Source organism: Protopterus annectens, chromosome 3.part1 (genome assembly GCF_019279795.1).
Source record: "Protopterus annectens isolate FY-2018-M chromosome 3.part1, PAN1.0, whole genome shotgun sequence".
Taxonomy (NCBI): domain Eukaryota; kingdom Metazoa; phylum Chordata; order Ceratodontiformes; family Protopteridae; genus Protopterus; species Protopterus annectens.
This window is the reverse complement of record NC_056732.1, coordinates 1,766,794,348-1,766,816,935: the sequence shown is the minus strand read 5'-3', so window position 1 is coordinate 1,766,816,935 and position 22,588 is coordinate 1,766,794,348. Positions and strand designations below refer to the sequence as shown.

At 40.0% G+C, this 22,588-nt stretch overlaps 1 protein-coding gene across 2 annotated transcripts in view; it reads left to right on the top strand.

The window, feature by feature from the left end:
- The window catches only part of WDR97 (WD repeat domain 97), a 2,414,280-nt gene that overhangs the window by 646,364 nt on the left and 1,745,328 nt on the right, over positions 1-22,588 (top strand). For both annotated transcript variants that reach the window (XM_044067752.1, XM_044067751.1), the window contains exon 5: positions 8,045-8,166. In XM_044067752.1, coding sequence (XP_043923687.1) covers positions 8,045-8,166 — 122 coding nt within the window. The remainder of the gene's footprint in view (positions 1-8,044; positions 8,167-22,588) is intronic.

The following is a 22,588-nucleotide window of genomic DNA, read 5'->3' as shown; positions in this document are numbered from 1 at the left end:
GTAAAGGGGCAATTTGTTAGGGGCTCTCGAATGACTAGTTTGGATACAGATTTTGTAAAAGAATGTGATTTATTAGAGAAAATGTTTATAGACAGAGGTTATCCCAAAATGTTTGTTAATAAAATAAGGAATGAGGTGGAAAAAGGTAGATTAGACAGATTTAAGCCTATTAAAGGCATGGGATACAAAAAGGATATCCAAGAGGGAGGAAACAAAGACAAAAATCCATCTGGGGGGTTCCAAAGAGGGTTAGTAGTAGAGTTTAATGCTACTAATTATAAGATGAGGGATATTCTGCAGAGGGAATGGGAAAAACTAGTATCACTTACAGATATTGAGGAAATATCCAAAATAACCCCAAAGGTGATATATAAAAATTCCCACAGTATAAGAAAAATCCTGGAAAATAGTAATAATAGAGTTATTAGTGGGCCAAGTATGAATTTATTACCAACAGGAAATAGAAGAATAGGGACATACAAATATAGAAGGTGTAATCAATGCCCCTATATTATAAATGAAGGTGAAATTTACCTTGAGAGTAGAAAAAGATGGATTAGGAGTAAGGGTTTTTATTGTTGTGATACTAAAGGAGTGGTATATCTTGTGCTATGTCAAAAATGTCAAGCATTCTACATAGGTAAAACTGAAAGAACATTAAGAAAAAGAATATATGAGCATACCTACGATATTTTAAAAGCAAAAGACACTAATGCACTTTATAAACATTCCAGGGTTTGTGTAGGATATAATTTTTACTTTTTTGTATTAGAACAAATTAGAGAGGATATCAGAGGGGGCCCCTGGGAGGAAATTTTAGAAAGTAAAGAATTATGGTGGCAAGTTACCCTAGATGCGGGGAAAAAAACAGGCCTAAAATTAAGAGCTAGCAGAATTTAATTGTAATTATGAATTTCTACAGTAGAGGGAGCTAGTTATTATCAGATTTTATATGTAGTTTTTATTAATCAATATTTATATGTTTATATCATATTTATTTAATATTTTAATGTATTTATTTATTTATAAATGTATGGAAATATATTAATTATATATATTTATGTTTTAAATAATATAATGGAGTTGACAAGTATTTTAAAGTAATGAAACACATTATATATTGATTCATGAATATTTATGAGCCCAGAGAGAATGTTGGTTTGTCCATTCAAATACTTAGTTAATATTTTATTGGCTAATTGATTTTAATTTGGATATATAAGGGATAAATGATATTAATTCATATGTATCTGATGAAGTCCGAATATTGAGGACGAAAACGCGTACTCGTATTTTAAAAGCGTTAATGCTTGTTGGTTTTTTTGCTAATAAATCGAGTGGATTATAAATTGTTTGGGTTTCCTGTTTGGCTCGCTGCACTCCGTTTTGGACTTATTTGTGGCATTTGAGTGCTTTCACTTGGTTTTTATCATATTTAAAGTAGTCTTAGAGATGTGGTGGTTTCTTTTTTCTGCATATGTTTGTGTGTTTGCATAAGTTAGTGTTGATAGCATTACCTAATTTAGATTTGAGTCTTTTTCCTACAGTAGTAGTACTTTTATAGTCAACGTATTTTATTAGTGTCCTCAGGATTCAAAAACTGCTCTTCATGCAGGCATAAAATAACCCCCCCCCCAAGACCCACACTGTCAGTGTGTATACTGCTTGGGACTTCACACCTTCATACTTCTTGTTCTGTTTGTGCTGCCTTCAGCTCCAGAGCCCTTCAAGGATGTAAAGAGATACTTATACTGAGAGGCCTTCTTCTACTCCAGACAGGGTCCTTGGATCATAAGGTGTCCACTTCTTCTCCCTCCTACAAGAAGAAAGATAAGGAGAAGGATAGATGTAAAGACAAAGAGACAGAGAAAAACTAAAGAAAAATCAAAGCTCCCTGAAGATTGTCAAAAAAACAAGATGTCTCTCGACCTCACAGTTATTGCAGTTCCAGCACCAAAGGTTCCAAGACAGTCAGATCCAATTGTTTCTTGAATCCAGAGTCTGTCTCCAAAGTCTACCTTTACTTCAGCATCGATTAGTCTTATGCTCCATTTACTGATTTTGCAGTAAGAGCATTCAAAGCCTGCTTCAGTAGCTTCTTCTTCCAGATCTGGCTGCTCTTTTAGAGGTCCTTTATCATCATTACCATTTCTTTTACTTAATAATAAGCTTTGGGTTTATTGCATAAGAAAGAACAAAACTGGAACGGATAAGTCATATTTTAAAATATTTTTTTTTCCAAATTTCAAGCTTTAAGAGAGACACAGTCTGACAGTAAACAAAGATGGCAATTATGGAGTTCTACAAGGTGATGACAATTCTGACCATAACATTTCCAGAGTAACCTATGAAACCATCATTGTGAGTTCAGTAAGTGGCCTGCTGCTAGAGAAGCCCACTTGGGAGGGTGGTGGTGGCTGCCATTTGCTAGCTCCCCACAAGTAGTCATAAGGTGTATGTGAATGTAAGGCTTTGTTCAGTGGCCCATATTAATGCCTGGTGCTAGGCAAACTGTATTCACTTTGCCGATTTTCTGCTGTTTTAAACTAATTGGGACCTGTCTGGTAAAATGAGACCAGTCTAGGTCTTGGAATAAGCATCATCACTGGTCCCTTAGAATCTTTTTAAAGTTTTTTTTTTTTTCAAGTTCTTAGCGTCTGGTATTTAGGCCCTGCTTTTTCAGCAGTTTTCTGCTTGTGTGCACGTTGCACAGCACCAAGCACTGCCATGCAGTTGTGCACCAAAGCCAGACAGTTAAATTCAACAAATTTTCCCTAAATTCCTGGCAGAAATATTTATCACTGAGCTCCTCCATGTTCTATTCTGAATAGCCACCACTAATGAAAACAGTCATCAACCTAGTATTATGGACAGTTGGACTACCCTTGCTTCTCTCATCAGCCTTGTTGACTTGGGTCTCTTGAGGCAATGTAGCAATTGTCTCATGTACACAGACAACCCTATACTAATAACACACTCTAGTACAGAGTATAAGGGATGCATTTACACCAAGAATCTAGAATCCATGTTCTGATTCACTCAAAACAATAACACGGAGAGAAGGTTGTCAACTCACCCATCATTACATATGCTCATAGTACCACTACTCATACACATAGTACGCATCAAACACATAAATCCACATACTTGCAGGTTCTCTTGAAAAACTTACCAAAACACCAGAGACCTCCAAAACACAAGACTGCTACAACTAACACAGTCCCCACAGCACCCATGACATGTAGCAACACCAGTGTCTCACCCACCTATCCAGTAAGGCGTAACGCTCAAAAAACAAATTTTCTTGTCATTGGAGACTCAATAGTGAGACACACAGATGTCCCAATCAACAGGTTGAACAAGGAGGAAGTCACAGTCCGCTGCCTGTCCAGGGCCAGGATCCATCAGATCATGTATGCACTTAGGTCACACAGCAAAAAGTACCATTATAACTCTGTCATTTTTCATGTTGGTGTGAATGACCTGAGCTGTACATCACTTGACTACAGGAATAGAGACATGGTTGAGCTCATTGAGTATGTGTCCCAGACAGGTATGTCTCTAGCCTTGAGTAGCATACTACCTTCACCCAGAATGATGCCACAATATAAACAAAAAATGATTGATTTCAATAATTAGCTCAGTTGTTGGTGTCATTCAAAGGGGATCCATTTCATTTCAGCCTGGGAAGCCATGTTCAACAAACCTCACTGCTTTGCCAGAGATGGTTTGCACCTGGTACCTCTGGGCTTTTGGCTACTGGCAAGGGTTCTTGCCTTCCCCATAGTGCACTCTTTAGGCAAGATCTCGAAAACAACATTGCTGATGTGAAATTAATCAATCAGAACAAAATAAGGGTCATGCTGATAAATGCTAGGAGCTTAAACCAAAAACTGCACTCCCTGGAAGCACTTCTATCAGACTATCAGTAGAAAATGTAGATATCCGTGCAGTCATAGAAACCTGATTCAAGGCCTCAGACAGTACTCTTTTTTTGTGGTTTCGTTTTTGTGAAGAATCAGATGATTCCTTGTTGTTCTGCGCTAGTACTCTGGCCTTGCAGGGCTACAATGCTTTTCACACCTTTAGACCACAAGATGAACATGTGAAAACCAAAGGAGGCGGTGTTTCAGTCTATATTAGAGATAAATTCACCTCTCGTTAGTTAGACTGAACAACTCCATGGAATTACTCCAGGTTCAGGCTACAGTGGGTAAGATCCCCATTCAAGTTCTAGCCAGTTATAGATACCCCTCCATGGCTCATGAAGCCCATGAAGCCTACTTGACAAAACTGGAGACAATCCAGATTTTACCGACACACTGGTTATGGGGGATTTCAGTTATGCCACCATCTGCTGGGATACCTACTCCAGCCCTAACTCACGCAAAAGTTCCTTGACTTTGTTAATTCAAATTCCTTGGAACAAGCTGTCCATACCTCAACAAGGAGAACAAACATTCTGGATCTGGTCCTCACCAACATATCAAACAGATGCACTGTTGCAACTGTCGGACCCTTATTAGTTAAAACTGACCACAAATCAGTCACCTTCGAGCTGGCACTAACACTAGAACTCACAAAGGGTGAAATCAGACTAAAAAACTTCACCAAGGCAAACTATACCTTCCTAGGTGAAATTATAAATGCATTCCAAACCCCAACCCAAGCTTGAAGTGGTAACTACTATGAAGCTTACATTAAAGCCCTATACAGTCACTTGCATAAATGTATAAACTCGGCTGTACCAGAAAGCATCAAAGCCAGACTCCCAAGTAAAAACATGCTGCCATGGTGGACATCCAGCATCAACAAACTTTACAATAAATACAAAACGTTGCTGTCCAGGAAAACAAAGGCAAGGCCCCAACAATGGAAGAGCACCCTCCTCAGCCTCAGCAGACAAGTAAGACAGCTTGTCAAATCCTCCAAGGGCTCCTTTGAGAGAAACTTAGCAAGCAGAGCCAAGGATAACCATAAGGCCTTTTATAGCTACATATGTAGCCTAAAGAGTAGGACCCAAGCATGTGCAGAACTAGTGGCCAATGATATCACACACACTGACCACACAGAGATAGCAAACTTGCTAGCAAATAGGGTTGGTGAAAATGACACTCCCTTATCCCCTCCTAACTTACAACAAACCTTCCCCCAAACTTCCACAACTCTACATATCTGAAGAGCAGGTCCTCAAAGCCTTGTCCAAGGCAAAAAACACAGCCTCTATGGGACCAAACGACATCCCAGGCTGTCTTCTAAACAGGCTAAAACATGAATTAGCATCACCACTAAGTACTCTTTTCAGTCATAGTCTAACCACAGGCTTTGTTCCTGTGGAATGGAGAAGAGAATGGTTATTCCCCTCCACAAAGGTGGCCTAGCAAAAGACCTGGGGAATTACAAACGCATAAGCCTGAGCAGGAGGCGGCTGTGGTGGTGCAGTGGTTAGCATTGTCTCCTCACAGCAAGAGGTTCTCCAGATTGATTCTCAGATGGGGTGCCTTCTGTGCAGAGTCTGCATGTCCTCTGTGCAGTCGCATGGATTTCCTCCAGGTGCTCTGGTTTTCTCCCACATTCCAAAGACATGCAGTAGGTGTATTGGACACACTAAATTGTCCTTAGGTGCGAGTGTTTGTGTGAGTGAGTGGTACGGATGAACTACCACAGCATGGCTAGCCACCCGGAGGTGTAAACCATAGCTCAAGATGATTGCCACTGTTGAAGTGACACCCTGACCCCATGTGCAAAATGGGAAAAAAGGGTTATGGATAGAAGGAAGCCTCACCTGTGTCATCAGTAAGGCCATGTAACGTATCATTATGGTCCTCGTAAATAAAGAATTAGGTAACATCCAAACCCTGGATCCTACCCAATTCGGTTTTGTGAAGGGCAGATCCTGCCTGTTAAATCTGGTAGATTTCTTTGAAAATGTGACCATGGCCATTGATGAGGGCAAATCTGTGCACACAGCATACCTTGACCTGGCAAAGGATTTCAAGACAATCCCACATTCAGGCATTACCGATAAACTTAGCAAACTGAATATAACCCCCTTCGTTGTAAGATGGATTGCCAACTAGCTCACAAACCAGATACACACTATCAAAGTGGGTGACTCTGCATCAGCCAGCAGACCTGTTACCAGTGGGGTGCCACAAGGGTGAGTGCTGGGCCCCTACTGTTTGGTATATACTTCTCAGAAGGTCAGGTCAAAACTAAGGGGTTGTGGCTGACCAAGTTTGCAGATGACTGCAAACTAGGTGCAGTCATTGAATCCCCAGATGATGTCAGTATACTCCAGGAGGGTCTCATGCAGACCAATGACTGGTATATTAGTCACTGTCTCAAATTGAATGCAGAGAAATGCATTACCATTCCCTTCAGCACAATGTCCCCTCACACTATCAAATCAACAACAATACCCTAAAAACCCATGAAGTAGTAAGGGACTTGGGATCACATACTGACTGTGGCCTTAACATCGACCACCATGTTTCAACTGTAGTAAGGAAAGCTTTCTATGTGGCACACTTTATTAGTAAAGGCATCACACCGAGAGCAAAAGAAGTTATAACCCCCCCATAGTTGGCAGTTATCCGGCCCATAATGGAGTATAATGCCCCATTTGGCATGTATTGTACTAAACACCTACAGAAATTGGAGAGACCTCAGAGGTTTCTAACAAAGAAGATCAAGAGGCTTCAACATCTGCCTTACACAGATGGACTAAAGTCCCTGTCACTGTAGTCCATATTGTATAGACTTCTATGGGTAGACTTGTGCCTGGCCTGCAGAGCAGTCCAAGACCCAAACCTAAGGAACTTGCTGCATATCCATAAATAAAATGGGACTACGGCTACCCATTCCAGGGATCTAAATATGGCCTGCGACTTAAATAGGACATACTGGAGGGACAGGTTTATCTCCAAGCAGCTGCCACATCTTTGGAACAGGCTACCAATTCATGTGAAACAGAACTCCTCTATGACACTGTTCAAGAAGAACCCGGACGAGTGAATGAAGCACTAATTTCTTACCGAGGATAGAGCCCACAACCCTCTTGGAAATTGGGCAGTCATCATTAAATGCAATCTTGGGTATTGACTAGCATTTCTATGGTATTACATTGGTATAAAATGGCTAGGTTTAAAATGGCCTCCGAACCGATAGCCTAGTAATCTCCTATTATCCTAGGATCCTGTAAAAATAGGGACATATTTTAAATATTGCTCTTATAAACTTAGAAAGTTGCTAGAATAACATGATTTGTCTTAAAATTAATTTTTCTGAAGGATGTGAAGTGTGAAGCACAAGTGTATATCATTATTTAGTGGCTTAAATCCTCAGATCATCCCAGTGATTTGGCAGAAAAATCACAAATTTTATGAGGAACAGACCAAAAATATGAGGCGAAAATCTGGAGAGTTGAGAGGTATGGCGTGTCTGTCTGTATGTGTGTGTATATTTTCTATAAGTATGCATGCCTAGTGATTCAGTGTATGTGTGTTTGTGCATGTGTGTATTTTCCTTACATATGCATGCCTAGTGGGTGAGTGTATTTGTGTGTGTAGGTGTGCGTGCATGCGCGCGCGTGTGTGTGTGTGTGTGTGTGTGTGTGTGTGTGTGTGTGTGTGTGTGTGTGTGTGTGTGTGAGTATGTTTTCCATAGGTATGCATACCTAATCAGTGAGTCTGTCTGCATTTAGGTGCGTGTGTGTGTGTGTGTGTGTGTGTGTGTGTCTGTATGTGTTTGTGCTTGTGTGCAGGTGCACTTTGCAATGTGCTGGCACCCTGTTCATGTTGAGTCTGTATGCCTTATACCCTGACTGAGAGGATAGGGTTTGAATCCTTTATGGCTGCGCATTGGATTAAGTAGTAACAGGAGAAATGAATGTGAGGCTCAATATTCTGTCATTCTCTTACTCTGCTCCCCTCTTCAGGCTCAGTGATGAGAGTCAGAACATTAATCTAGGCAAAATGTATATAGGAGATGTTTTCTAATCGACCAGTTCTATAGTGTAAGGAGTTTGTCTCCTGTTTTTCAGAACTATCACAAGTGCTGTATATTCTGACAGTATTCACTCTTTGGTGACGGCATCCCGTGATGGTTCCATCAAGGTCTGGGATGAAAACTGGAATGTCAGAATGGTCTTTGTGGGACATACAGGTAGGAATGCATTACCGACTGTTTGCTGAAAAGATGTAGAATAAGTCAAATGTTCCAAATAAAACTCTTTTAGATGTAATCTTTTTTCTGTGGCTTTTTGTCCCTATTTCTACCAGCTGTTAAGTCTTCCCAGATAGACACATCCCATTCATCCCCCCAAGCTATGGATAGTAAAGTTGTGTACCTACCATAAATGTATTCACTGTTGCAGTCATTACTCTTGGGTTATCCTGCTGGCAGGCTACCCGCAGTCGGCCTGAATTCCAAAGTCTAGGTCCGGCGTCGGTTGCTGTCACCTCCTCCCTGACGTCAGTGCGCCAGGGGTATAAAAGATGCAGCCGACGCCATTTTCTTCAGTTTTTCTTGCCCCCGATGTCAGGTGCCCCCAAATAGGTAGGCTGAATGCACAAAAATAAACATTTCCTTCATCTACAAGCAAATTCACCACATAGGTTGTATAGGATAGAGAAGTACATAAAAGTTCCAGCAAAGTAAAGGGGGATGGTAACCTGGACTGTAACAGTGAATACACTCGAACATCTACATTTATGGTAGGTATACAACTGTACTATGTTCATCGTGTTTCACTGTTGCAGTCATTACTCTTGGGTTGAATCCCAAAGCTGAGGATGGGTGGCTGGGCTAAATAGGATTAGGAGAGGCTAAGAGGCCCTGCAGAATTGCAGTGTGCGAAACCTGCTCTAGATTTAGAGTAAAGAGGTAAGTGGTAGTGCTTTGTAAAAGTGTGCACTGAACTCCAAGTTGCAGCCTTTAAGATGTCTTTGGTTGGTCTGAGGAAGGTTGCTGAAGTGGCTGCTGCTCTGATAGAATGAGGCCTAATGTCCTTAGGCACTGATTTGTCATGCTGAGAATAGCAGAAACAGATGCAATGGCCTATTCATTTAGACATGGTCTGTTTTGAGACAGCCTTTCCTTGTGATCCTGAAGCATATGACACTAAAAGTTGCTCGGTCTTCCTGAAAGCTTTAGTGCTGTCCACGTAGAAGCGTAGCTGTCTGTGTATGTCCAAAGAATGCAGAATTTTCTCACCCTTGTTCTGTGGGTTTGGATAAAAGGTAGGTAAGTGAATGGTTTGGTTGAGGGCCATACTGGACATCACCTTAGGCATAAATGTTGGGTTTGTCCTCAGAGAAACCCTGTCTGGCTGTGCAGGATCTGATTGTTTTGTTGGGTCAGCAAGTGAGACGTTTGAGGCAATATCCATGCTGGACCTTGAGACAAGCTCTTTAGGATTGGGTACCAGTGCTGGCATGGCCAGTCTGATGCAATCAGTATTATTTTTGGCTTCTCTTGTCTGACCTTTAGGAGTACCCTGGGAAGGAGAGGCAGTGGAGGAAAGGCATATACTGTTTGATTTTTCCAGCTGAAGGATAGGGCGTCCACTCTCCATGCTTGCTTGTGATAAATCCTTGTGCAAAATCTCTGTAATTGGCAGTTGTGAGGGGAGACAAATAGATCTATGTCTGGACATCCCCATTTCCTTGTTATCATGCTGAAGACTTGTGGATCCAGTTTCCACTCGTGGGGATCCATGAGGTTTCTTCTTAGTTCGTCTGCCAGAGTATGTGTTTTTCCTGGCAGGAATTGTGCTTGCAGGTGAACTTGATAAGTCAATGCTGTGTCCCATAAGGTCATTGCTTGTCTGCAGAGGGGGTAGAAATGTGTACCTCCCTGCTTGTTTATGTACCACATGACCGTAGTATTGTCTGTCTTTAACAGTAGCTGTCCTGGATGAAGTAGATCCTTGAAAGCTGTCAGGGCATTCTGAACAGCTAGCATCTCTTTTTGATTGATGTGAAGATGCATCTGGCTTGCAGACCATGTGCCCTGAATACATTTTCCTGCCATATGGGCCCCCCAGGCATAATCTGATGCATCTGTTGTCAGTGTCTGTCTGGTTGTGGCTAAAGTGAATGGCAGACCCTTGTTGTGGTGACAGGCCTCTGCCCACCATCGAAACTCCTGTTGCAGGCAGGGAATGAGGGTAATTACGGTCTCCAGGCTGTTGCAATGCTGAGTCCAAACACTTTTTATATACCATTGTAGTTTCCTCATATGCAGTCTGGCATTTGGAATTAGTAGAATGCAGGATGCCATGAAACCCAAGGCCTGCAGGATTTTCCTTGCAAATAACTGGGTTTTTGTTGCCAATTTTTTGAAGTAATAAGTCAGTTGCTTTTGTTTGTCTGGCATGAGATAAGCCACCTGGGCAGTTGTATTTAAGCTTGCACCCAGGAATATTATCTCTTGAGAGGGTACTAGTTTTGATTTCTTTTCGTTTACTGTGTACCCTAGGCAAATTAGTGATCTTTTTACAAACGCCAGATGCTTTAGAAGAATGTCTTTGTTCTCTGCTTGAATAAGGCAGTCGTCCAAGTAGGGGTATATTTGAATTCCTCTTTGTCTGTAGAATGCAATTACTGCTGCCAGGCATTTTGTGAAGACCCTGGGCGCAGTAGATAAGCCAAAGGGCAGTGCAGAGAATTGGTAGTGCATTGATCCAGCTATGAATCTGAGGTATCTTCTGCAAGATTGTCTGATTGGGACATGCAGGTATGCCTCTTTTAGGTCCAAAGTTACGAGCTAAGCCTTCTTGCCCACCATGGGCAGTAACTGCTGTAGAGTCAACATCTTGAATTGTGGAACTTCCAGAAATGTGTTTAGTATAGATAGGTCCAGTATTGGTCTCCAGGTTTTGTCCTTTCTGGGTACTAAGAAAAGTCTGGAGTAAAATCCTTGCCCCTGCTCTTGTTGTGGTACTTATTGAATGGCCCTCATGTCCATGAGGGCTGAAATTTGCTTTTGTGCCTCTGCCCATTGTTTGTGTGGCAGATCTGGTATACCTTTTGCCCTTGGTAGGGTGTGAAAATGGAACCTGTAGCCTTGGGACACTATGTTCAAGACCCATTTGTCTTGGGTAACCTTTTGCCAATTTGATGAAAAAAAGTGCTAGTTTTCTCCCTAAGGAGGCTGCCAAAAGGAAAGTGCTTGGATCTGGCAGAGGAAAGTCATTGTGACTGTTTCCTGTAAGGTTGTGATTTGTCTTCTCCACTTTTGGAGGTAGGAGCACCCCATTGTTTAGGCCTGTATGAGCCTTGGGGCTGAGATCTGCCTCTGGGACGTCTGTATCTGCCTCTTTGTGGTTTGTCTGACACTGGAAAGGACCAATTTTTAGAAGGCCAGTTCCTGCTAAACCTGGGTGGCTGTACCTCTAAGAAACCCTTAACTGTCTGCATGGATTTTGCTTTATCCTCCATTTTCTTCAACACCTCTTCTGCTTTAGTACCAAACAAAGTATCATGATGTAATGGGGCATCTAATAATTTTGCTTTAACATGATCAGGCAGATTTTGTTCCTTTAACTAAGCATGCCTTCTAATAACATAAGCTGTAACAACAGCCCTGCAAAAGGCCTCCAGTGAATCATAACCACATTGCAAAGTATGCTTCCACACTTGTTCAGCTGCATGCAATAAATCCCGCAATTCCTTGTTCTCTGAACATTCAGTATTTGTCAACATTTTCTGTTTAAGCAGTGACATTAAGTATTGCTGATATTTAAGCATATGAAATTGACAATTCAAAGCCCATACAGCCAAGGTAGCAGAAGTGTAAACTTTTTTCCCCCATCTGTCCAGTGCCCTAGAATCCCTATCAGAAGGGACAGGGTTTTTTGCAGTGGAAGCTTTGACCCCTTTGGGACCCTGAGATATAGTTTCTGGGTCAGCAGCGGGGTTCTTATATAGAAATTTATGAGAATCCGGGACCCTGTAGTATCTGTCTGGTTTAGCAGGTATAGGGGTAAATAGTCAGGGGACAGGCCGGACTCTGAAAATACATCACCTACAATATCTAGAACAGGTGGAATAGCAAGGGGTCTGTGCTGTGGAAGTAACAGAAAGTCTCTGAGCCTTTTCTTAGATTCAGAGTAATCCTGGCTCTCCCAGTGGAAATGCTCCCTCATGGTATGCAGGGTTTCCCCAAAAGAATAATCCTCCTCCGGAGGAGAGCCTGAAGGAATGGATTCTTCAGCAATAGAGTCCTCATAGGGAGGCATAGAATAATCCTGCTCAGAAGCGGAATCAGAAGAAATAGAAACCTGATCAGAAGAATCATATTCTGTCTCTTGCCTAGGCCTCTTATCAGGAGGGGAATGGGAACCCCTGATCAAAGTAATTAGGTCTTCGGCCATTTTAAGCATCTGGCATGGAAGTCTGAGTAGGAGAATGCTTCACTTGTTTCTTTGTCTTTAGAGCTGCTTTAGTCTTTGTCTTTGAAGCTGAAGATGGCTTAACATACAACTGTGTAGGTCTGAAAACACCCTCAGAAGCCGATGTCTGCTCAACGGCTCCAGACCCATCTGAGGGAATGATTTCCGAGTGTCCAATACCTTGAGTATCCAGAGGCCCAGTCGGCTCCATGTGGGAGTCGGAAGTGGCCTGTGGCTCTGAGGTAGCAGGCGCCAGGGGCTGCAAAAGCATCTCACTGAGAACCGACGAACCGGCGACTGGCCTAACGGAGGCCTCGTCGTCGGTTTTGGACCTCGGATGCCTATCCTTTTCCTTGCGTTTTATGTAAACTCCGGTCATCGGCTGTTCCAGCGGCATTATATAATTAAACCTTCTGCCAAAGTAATGAAATGCAAAATCGAACTGACGCTTAATAGTGCGTTGGTTAAATCTAGCACAAAACCAACAACTAGCAACGTTGTGATCAGGGCCTAGGCAAGGAATACAGTAAGAGTGAAAATCCTTATGAGGTATTTGCTTCCCACAAGAAATACAATTGTTAACTTTTTCTGAAATCGGTCTGGAGCAAGAAAAAAGTTTCCTCAATGGGTACTTAGCTTTAATGAAGACTTCGGTTCTGAAATTCGTATTTGAAAATCTCAGGAGTCGGCCGACCGGCACTTGCGAACTGCTTTTGCTTTGGGCACTGCACAGCAAGAAAGGCTGAAGAAAATGGCGTCGGCTGCATCTTTTATACCCCTGGAGCACTGACGTCAGGGAGGAGGCGACAGCAACCGACGCCGGACCTAGACTTTGGAATTCAGGCCAACTGCGGGTAGCCTGCCAGCAAGATAACCCAAGAGTAATGACTGCAACAGTGAAACACGATGAAGATGTACCCATTGCAGTATGGGGACAAAAACTGTATCAGGAGACCATTAGACAGACATATATGATGACTGCTTATGCCTTCGCTATCATCCTAACTGAGGGTTTTCTGTAAGCTCAAACACCAACTCCTGGTAGTGATGTGGGTAACTGTATCACCACAGTGACTACACATTCCCCCTGTATCCATACATGTGAGTTACTGTGTACACACCAGCAAGGGCTGACATCACTAGCATGGGTAACCAGAGCTCTTATTCTTCTTGGTTCTGGCTTCTTGTTCATGGAAACCTATTCTTGTACTAGAGCAACAGGGTCAGATTGTCAGGAACCATTGCACTTTCCCTTCAAGATGGATGAGTCCTGCACTTTTCATTCCCATCTTCCACTGCTCAGCTTTTCCTGCACTATTAGAGTCATTAGTCACACTGGGGTTATCTGGTTGAACGGTAGGGCTATATCCACCTGAGCCATAAAGCCATTTTTATTTGCAATTTTTTTATTTGTGAACTCGTGTTGAGTATAGAATATTTCAAATATTTTCAGATTACATATAAATATAACAAATACAAATAACTTTTATTCTTATTCAGTTATTTTTGTTAATGATGTTCATATTAAAGCACACTATCGGAAAAGTAAATAAAATAAGATCAAAGGTGAAAAACAGGGCCTACTATTTGCCTGTACATTGTTTTTAGAATGTACCACATTCACATCTCAGGTCATTTGTTTGAGAAGTGCAGTTGTTAGAAATTAAACCAACAGCATATGTGAAAGTTTTATTTGGTGCACTGCAACATTGCTTCTGTTCTATATGTTTAGTAAAGGCTGTGGATGTGTAATTTCTGTATTCCATTTAGGTTCTTTCCACAAAAGCAGTAGTTGTGTTCACTGCATGATTTTACATTGCACAGCAAATTGAATGTTGTTTCCAAGGTCAGAGGTGGTTTTGGTATTACAGTAGTCAAATGGATGAAAGCAGGAGCTTCCACCCTCTTTGTGGAATTATACTTTGGTATTTTAACCACCTAGAATATAGTAAAGACCGGGAGGGGCACAGAAATATAGTATACAAAGTGGATAACTGAAATGTCCGTACCTTTACTGTTGCTGCCCATACATCTTCACCCACCTGGCTTTTATTGTTTAATCTTAGTGTTATAATAAAGTGAGGATGTATTTGACTATATTAAGTGTTGATGAAACTGTGTTCTGTCACAACATTTAATGAATTTACATGTTGCTTAAAAATGTACTAATATCAATAAGTTTGTGTGATTGCTGAGAAGGGGGTTTGTTGCCTGCAGCTTTCACAGAAACGTTTGCATTGTGCTTTGCCACCAAAAAAGTGCATTGGATTAGCCTGTTGCCTGACAAAAAAATAGCAGGAAACACAATATGATGACTGTACTTAATGCACTGTTGGCAGCGAAGAGGACCAAGTTGTTCTTGCACACATTATGCAGCCAGGCCTGATTTACTGGGCTGTATCTCATCTGCTGCTCAGAAGTCTTACTTAAGTGGAAAACTACATGATAATAGCAATGTACCCAACCAGATTGCTGTAAAGAAAGTATACCCAACTAGAGTGCTCTAAATTATCTAATTTCATTGGGGAGGAGTCTCACAGTTATTGTGTCTGTGTGGTTACAACTGCTTATTTCAGGTTCATAGGTTCATAAGTTCATAGGTATATACTAGGCTAACAACCACTATGGCACTTATAAGCCTAGCCATGCAACCTAAATGTGACCCACAAATTTGATTTATATAGGGGGTGATTTACTGACTGACTCAGTCCATCACAGACATAGGTGCCAGTCCAGGGGTGAATTTCTGATTATTCATCCATTCGTCCAAGTTGCACTTAAATAGGGATAGGGAGGAACTCCATTTCAAATGGAAGGTGAACCTGTTCCAGAGCATGGGAATTCTCTGAGAAACATATCTGTCTCTCCAACATGTTCTATTTATATCATAAGCAAAATTTAGGTCTTTTAATCTAGTAGTTCTGATACTATTTATTTTGTGGATGTGCAAAAAAGTGCATCAAAACAGGGTCTAGGGATGCCTTGCCCGACAGGCAAAGATCACTTTTCAGAGGTCTTTATGATATCAAGTAAAGAAACAGGGCTTTGAGGCGATCAGTGTAGGACATAGTTCTTACTCTTTGTATTCCTTTTTAAGGAATCACTGTGGACGTTCCACTTGCTGCATGTGTCTGGTCAGGTACATACTGAATGGGGCATTATACTCCTTTTTAGTTGTTTACACACACACACACACACACACACACACACACACACACACACACACACACACACAGTGGATATAAAAAGTGTACACACCAATGCCAGGTTTTTGTGATATAAAAAAATGAGACCACAATAAATAATTTCAAAACTTTTCCCTCCTTTAATGTGACCTATAACCTGTACAATTCAATTGAAAAACAAACAAATCTGTTAGGGGAAAAATATAAAAAGTAAAAAAAGTACAATAAGCTGGTTGCATAAGTGTGCACACCCTTAAACTAATACTTTGTTGAAGTACCTTTTGATTTAATTACCGCATTCAGTCTTCTTGGGTAGGAGTCTATCAGCATTGCACATCTTGACTTAGTAATATTTGCCCACTCTTCCTTGCAAAAGCGCTCCAAATCTGTCAGATTGTGAGGGCATCTCTTGTGCACAGCACTCTTTAGGTCTCCCCACAGATTTTCTATTGGATTTAGGTCAGGGCTCTGGCTGGGCCATTCTAAAACTTTAATTTTCTTCTGGTGAAGCCTTTCTTTTGTTGATTTGGATATATGCTTGTGGCCATTGTCATGTTGAAAGGTGAAATTCCTCTTCATCTTCAGCTCTAGCAGGCGTCTGAAGGTTTTGGGCCAAAAGTGACTGGTATTTGGAACTGTTCATAATTCCCTCCACCTTGACTAAAGCCCCAGTACCAGCTGAAGAAAAGCAACGCCAAAGCATGATACTGCCACCACCATGCTTCACTGTGGGGATGGTGTTCTTTTGGTGAAGCACTTTAAAGTGTTGTTTTTGCATCAAACGTACCTTTTGGAATTGTGGCCAAAAAGTTCAACCTTGGTCTCATCAGACCACACATTTTCCCACATTACAAAAAACGACCAACGCAGGCAAAGCTCCAGGTTCATAAACAGACTTTTAATAAACACACAAGCACTTCCACCAAATGCTTCTTCTTCAGGTATAACATAAAAGACAAATACTTAAGGCACCATATATAACTATTAAATCCTGATCACATGACAAATCAAGTTCCAATTTAAAGGTACAAATCCTAAAATTCATTCAAAAGACCATCCTAAAATATATAAAAAAGTATATGTGTATATAAAGACAGTAGAAAAAATACATCATTCTAAAAACAAACGCTCATAAGTTTTATAACAAAAACAACATGAAGCATGTGTATATAAAATTAAAAATCTTATACATGTATGTAAAATTCGTATGCATGCCAGATCATGAGGGTAGCATATACAATAGACCACTAATTTCCTTCGTAGCAGTCTGGCTTTCAAAGCAGGTCTCAGAGGTATACAATCATTCAACCCATGTCCTGCATTCGCCCTCAGCCTAATAATCCACTCCGCTTCCATTTCTTCTGCTTTTAACCTCATATCCCCTCCTCTTTTATTCCCATAATTCATTCCTATAACTGAAAACCCAAAAGTGTGAGTGCTATCTGTATTAACAGCATGTTTTTTTCCAATGCATTAAGCATACTTTTCTTGCCTATATGATAAATGTGCTCTCTAATCCTATCTTTTAGCATCCTGTCAGTCTTTCTGACATAAAATTTGCTGAATACCCTGCATACAGCCAAATATATAACATGGATACTCACGCAAGTAGCCTTGGATCTTAAAATCAAACCATTCTCATGAATCTGGGTGCAAAAAGGTTGGATTAGTATTAATGTATGAGCAAAATGAACACTTCCTACATTGAGTAGTTGTTCCTTTTGTAACAGATCTACTAATGTCCCTTGCACCACAAAGGCATCTGGGATCTCTTATTTCTGAAAATAAACTGAGGTGTTGAGTCTAAGTATCTACTCACTCGCTCATTGGTCATTAAAATATTCCAATTTCTTCTAACAATACAAGTTCCAATTTCTTCTAACAATACAAGTGTACTTACTAATGTCCCTTGAATAACTGAATGACATTCTTAAATTGTTATTGAACCCTCTTTTTGACTTATGACTTCTATCTTCCTGTTTCCACTCAGAGAAGTAACGTTTCCCTCTTGTATTTCTCATGCTCACCACATTTTCTATACTCTTCTCTATCACATCTACATTATACCCTCTATGTATTAACTCAGTACTTGTGGTACTAAGCTGTTGTTGGAAGTCCTGCTCACTCACATTCAGCCTAGAGGCTCTATAAAATTGATTTTGAACCACATTTCTAAAAATGTACTGTGGGTGCATACTTGGTCTGCTAAGCAGATGTTTAACCCTACATTCTTTCCTGTGGAGCCTGGTGCCAAGTGCATTCCTATCATCCCTGTAAATAGTCACATCCAAGAATTCAACATTTGTATGCGACCAATTCACAGTAAATGTCAAAAAATATATAGATCCGTTTACAAATTCAACAAACTTCATCAGAGTCTCAGGGGTGCCATCCCATATTATAAAAAGATCGTCTACAAATCTTCTATAAAATTAAACTTGTCTATTAAAGGGACCTCCTACAAGGTACTCACTCTCCCAAGTAGCCATCACTGCATTCATGTAGCTGTTTGCATATGAGGTGCCCATCGCTACACCATTAACTTGCCAATATATGGATTCTCTAAACATGAATATGTTGTTCTCTAAGACCAAGTGTAATAGTTCCCTCATCTGTATTGTCCTGATCCCACCACTACCCATAGCAGATTTCATATACTTGATGATAAAGTCTATTCCCAAATCATTGGGAATCATGGTGAATAGCGAAACCACATCAAGAGTGACCAATAGTACTTGATTGCCCAGTGTATTTTCCAAAGTAAAAGCATACAAGTCCCTGAGAAAACACTCCGTATTTCTCAGTATATGCTTAGATTTATCTAACAGGGGTCTCAAATTCTTCTCAATATAAATCAATATGGGCTCAGTGCACCAGTTAGCCCCAACCACTATTGGTCTCATCAGGGGATTTGTGTTGTCCTTATGCACTTTTGGCAATCCCTGAATTATAGGTATAGAGGGGTGGGGTACCATAAAATACTGGCATAGGTCAACATCAATAATATTAGTACAATTCAACCTCCTAATTTCAGACCCCACCTTCATGATCATTTCATTAACTTTTTTTGTGTAATAAAAATGTAAAAGTCCTTATTACTCAACATTAAATGTATACTATAATCATATTTATCCCTATCTAAGACCACTGTCTGACTGCCCTTATCATCCGGCCGAATCAGAATCAAATTATTTTTCTCTAAATCACAAAGTGCTTAATGTTGTGCTCTAGTCAAATTAAAATGTTTAGATTCCTGTCTATTAAAGTGCTCTTAAATAGTACAAATCATACATGTCATTAATACACATTTGATCAAAAGCTTGAACCAAAGGATTCATTTTAGGGATACAAGAACTCGGTTTCTTAACAAAATTTTGACCAGCATTAGCATTGTCACAACCAAAAGTTAATTTAAGCTTCAAATTGCGAGTAAACTGTTTAATGTCCAGAACAATTTCAGATAGTTCTGAGTCAGTGCTGGGTATAAAAGACAAACCTTGATTCAGTACAAACATCTCATCCTCTGTCAGAGTGTGCATAGATAGATTTAATACTATGTCTTGACATTTAAAAACGCTTTCTTGATGGTATACAGGCTCACTGCTATATCCTTGTGTTTCCGTTTGCTGCGTACTTGGCTCCTGGCTCTCTGCTGCCCCCCTCCTCTGGTTACAGACCTTTCCCTCATTGGCAGTGGGAAAACAGGTGTCTGAGGACAAGTAAGCCATAAAAAATGCTCTAAATTTGCACCATTCCCGGAGATTCTCTCGCTTCCTACCAATGAACTTGTGCCACAGTGGTAACCGTTTTAGGCCGAGCACCTGATATCTTCTCTTGCTCAACCTGTGGTGTTACCACTTCTAAATTCAATTCTAGTACGCTCGTATCCTGATTGGTCGTTACCCCAACAGGTACATTGTTAACATTCACAGAGTTCTCAGTATAGCGCAGCCAAGTAAAAACATTGGGATACAACAGAGACCTCGTTTCTGATAAAGGAACCACAAAGGAAAGGAATAGTAGCAGCAAAACAACCACAGAGGTTCCAAACACAGCAAATGCGATCTTTGCTTTATTTTGTTGATTCTTTTATTCTAAAAAGTACAAACAGGTAAGTACTTTCACAGATAACAAACTCTGCTCCATCAGACCATGTTAAACACAACGTAACAGATGACTATTTAAATGTTACAGCAGCCAATCAAGTGCAAGTCTAAAAGGAAGGGAAAGGTCAGTACATTTAAATTACATACTGTAGTGCAAAATAGACTTGCTTTGTGCTGGCAATTGAAAACAGCTCACATCCACAATGTTAAACACTATTAAACTACTGCAGCCTTAAAAACACAACAAATATACATGCATAAAAACAGATCATTATACAAATAAATAGCAGCATTTATTAAAGCAGCAACTAATAATAAAATATCTAAACAAATCCTGATGATTCCTTGCTATAACAGCATGGACAATAATGAAAAACAAAGCAGTCAATCTGTTTGGAAGTCTAAAGACAGAAGTAGTTGAACTAGTATGGTTATTATATGGTACTAATAAAAACTGCCTGATAGTAAATGTATAGTTAACAAAAATGAGGATAGGATGGTGTGTAAACTGCGTGACATGCATATGCTACCAAATGCATAATTAAGAGATATAAATATAGTCATAGAACATCATGATAAAAATTGATGTTATCATATTAACAGCAAAGGCTAACGACGTTTCAGAGCTCTTGCTTTAAGGAAAGGTTTTATTGATACCTTGCTGTTCAAACCCGGGGGTTTGTCAGCTTGTAGCTTTATGATTCATTTCTGTTCTATGGATTCAGTCTTGTTTGATAGGTCACCACCTCGAATATTAGCATGCACTAACTCTAAGGCAAAGAACTTGAACTTATGACTGGGGCCTGTCTCATTAACATGCATAGCTAAAGCACTAGATACTTTCACATTTCTAATGTCTCTCAAATGTTCAATGATCCTGTCCTTGAAAGCCCTGTTTATCTTACCTACATAGTAGGATAAACAAGTAATGCAGAAACAGAAGTATACCAGATTCTTGGTCTGACAATCCGCTTTGAAACTAGTGTCAATATTGAAACCAAGTTGGGGGTGAAGGAAATGACCCCCAGTGTGTATGCATATACAAGCCATACATCTTCTACAGGTGTAGGCACTCTTTCTGTCAGATTGGGCATAGCTAGGAGGATTCAATGATCTATAACAAAGTTGATTTTTGAGAGATTTGTTGTTCCTAAATGTAAAATCAGGCTTAACTATACATTTACTATCAGGCAGTTTTTATTAGTACCATATAATAACAATACTAGTTCAACTACTTCTGTCTTTAGACTTCCAAACAGATTGACTGCTTTGTTTTTCATTATTGTCCATGCTGTTATAACAAGGAATCTGCAGGATTTTTTAGATATTTTATTATTAGTTGCTGCTTTAATAAATGCTGCTATTTATTGGTATAATAATCTGCTTTTATGCATGTATATGTGTTGTGGTTTTAAGGCTGCAGTAGTTTAATAGTGTTTAACATTGTGGATGTGAGCTGCTTTCAATTGCCAGCACAAAGCAAGTCTATTTTGCACTACAGTATGTAATTTAAATGTACTGACCTTTCCCTTCCTTTTAGACTTGCACTTGATTGGCTGCTGTAACATTTAAATAGTCATCTGTTACATTGTGTTTAACATGGTCTGATGAAGTGGAGTTTGTTATCCGTAAAAGCGTTTACCTGTTTGTACTTTTTAGAATAAAAGAATCAACAAAACAAAGCAAAGATCGCATTTGCTGTGTTTGAATTGGAACCTCTGTGGTTGTTTTTGCTGCAAGTAAAAACATTACCTGCAGCAAAGTCTCTTTTATCTCTATTTAGTTTCTTTAATTTTATTTGCAACAGTTTCGTGGAATAGACATTCACGCTCTCTAATATCTCACACGTATTTAATTAAAGATGTTAGCACTGAAGAAGCATTTGGTGAAAGCGCTTGTGTGTTTATTAAAAGTCTGTTTGTGAAAATGGAGCTTTGCCTGCGTTGGTCGTTTTTTGTAATAGGATTTCTGTCTATTTGCAACGGGGGTACCTGGGAAGTAGTGGCTGTTGTTTTTTCTGACATTTTCCCACATGCTTTTGGGAGATTTGATGTATTGTTTTGCAAATTTTATCTGGGCCTGGATGTTTTTCTGTGTAAGAAAAGGCTTCCGTCTTGCAACCCTACCCCATAGTCTAGACATATGGAGAATATGGGAGAGTGTTGTCACATGTAGTACACAACCAGTACTTGCCAGAAATTCCTGCAGCTCCTTAAGTGTTGCTGTAGGCCTCTTGGCAACATCCCTGACCAGTTTTTGTCTTGTCTTTTCATCAATTTTGGTGGGATGTCCAGTTCTTTGCAACGTCACTGTTGTCCCATATTTTGTCCACTTTTTGATGACTGTCTTCATTGTGTTCCATGGTATATCCAATGTTGTGGAAATTTTTTTGTACCCTTCTCCTGACTGATATCTTTCAACGATGAGATCCCTTTGATGCTTTGTAAGCTCTCTGCGAACCATGGCTTTTGCTGTAGCAGGCAACTGAGTAAATGTCAGGAAAATCCTACTGGAACAGCTGAACTTTATTTGGGGTTAATCAGTCTCTTTAACTGATGGCAGGTGTGTACCCAAGAAGACTGAATGCTGCAATTACGTTAAAAGGTGCTTTAACAAAGTATTAGTTTAAGGGTGTGCACACTTATGCAACCAGCTTGTACATTTTTTATTTTTTATATTATTTCCCCTAACAGATTTGTTTGTTTTTCAATTGAATTGTACAGGTTATAGGTCGCATTAAAGGTGGGAAAAGTTTTGAAATAATTTATTGTGGTCTCATTTTTTTATATCACCTGGCATTTTAACAAGGGGGTGTAAACTTTTTCTATCCACTGTATATAGATACACAATTGTAATCATATATATATATATATATATATATATATATATATATATATATA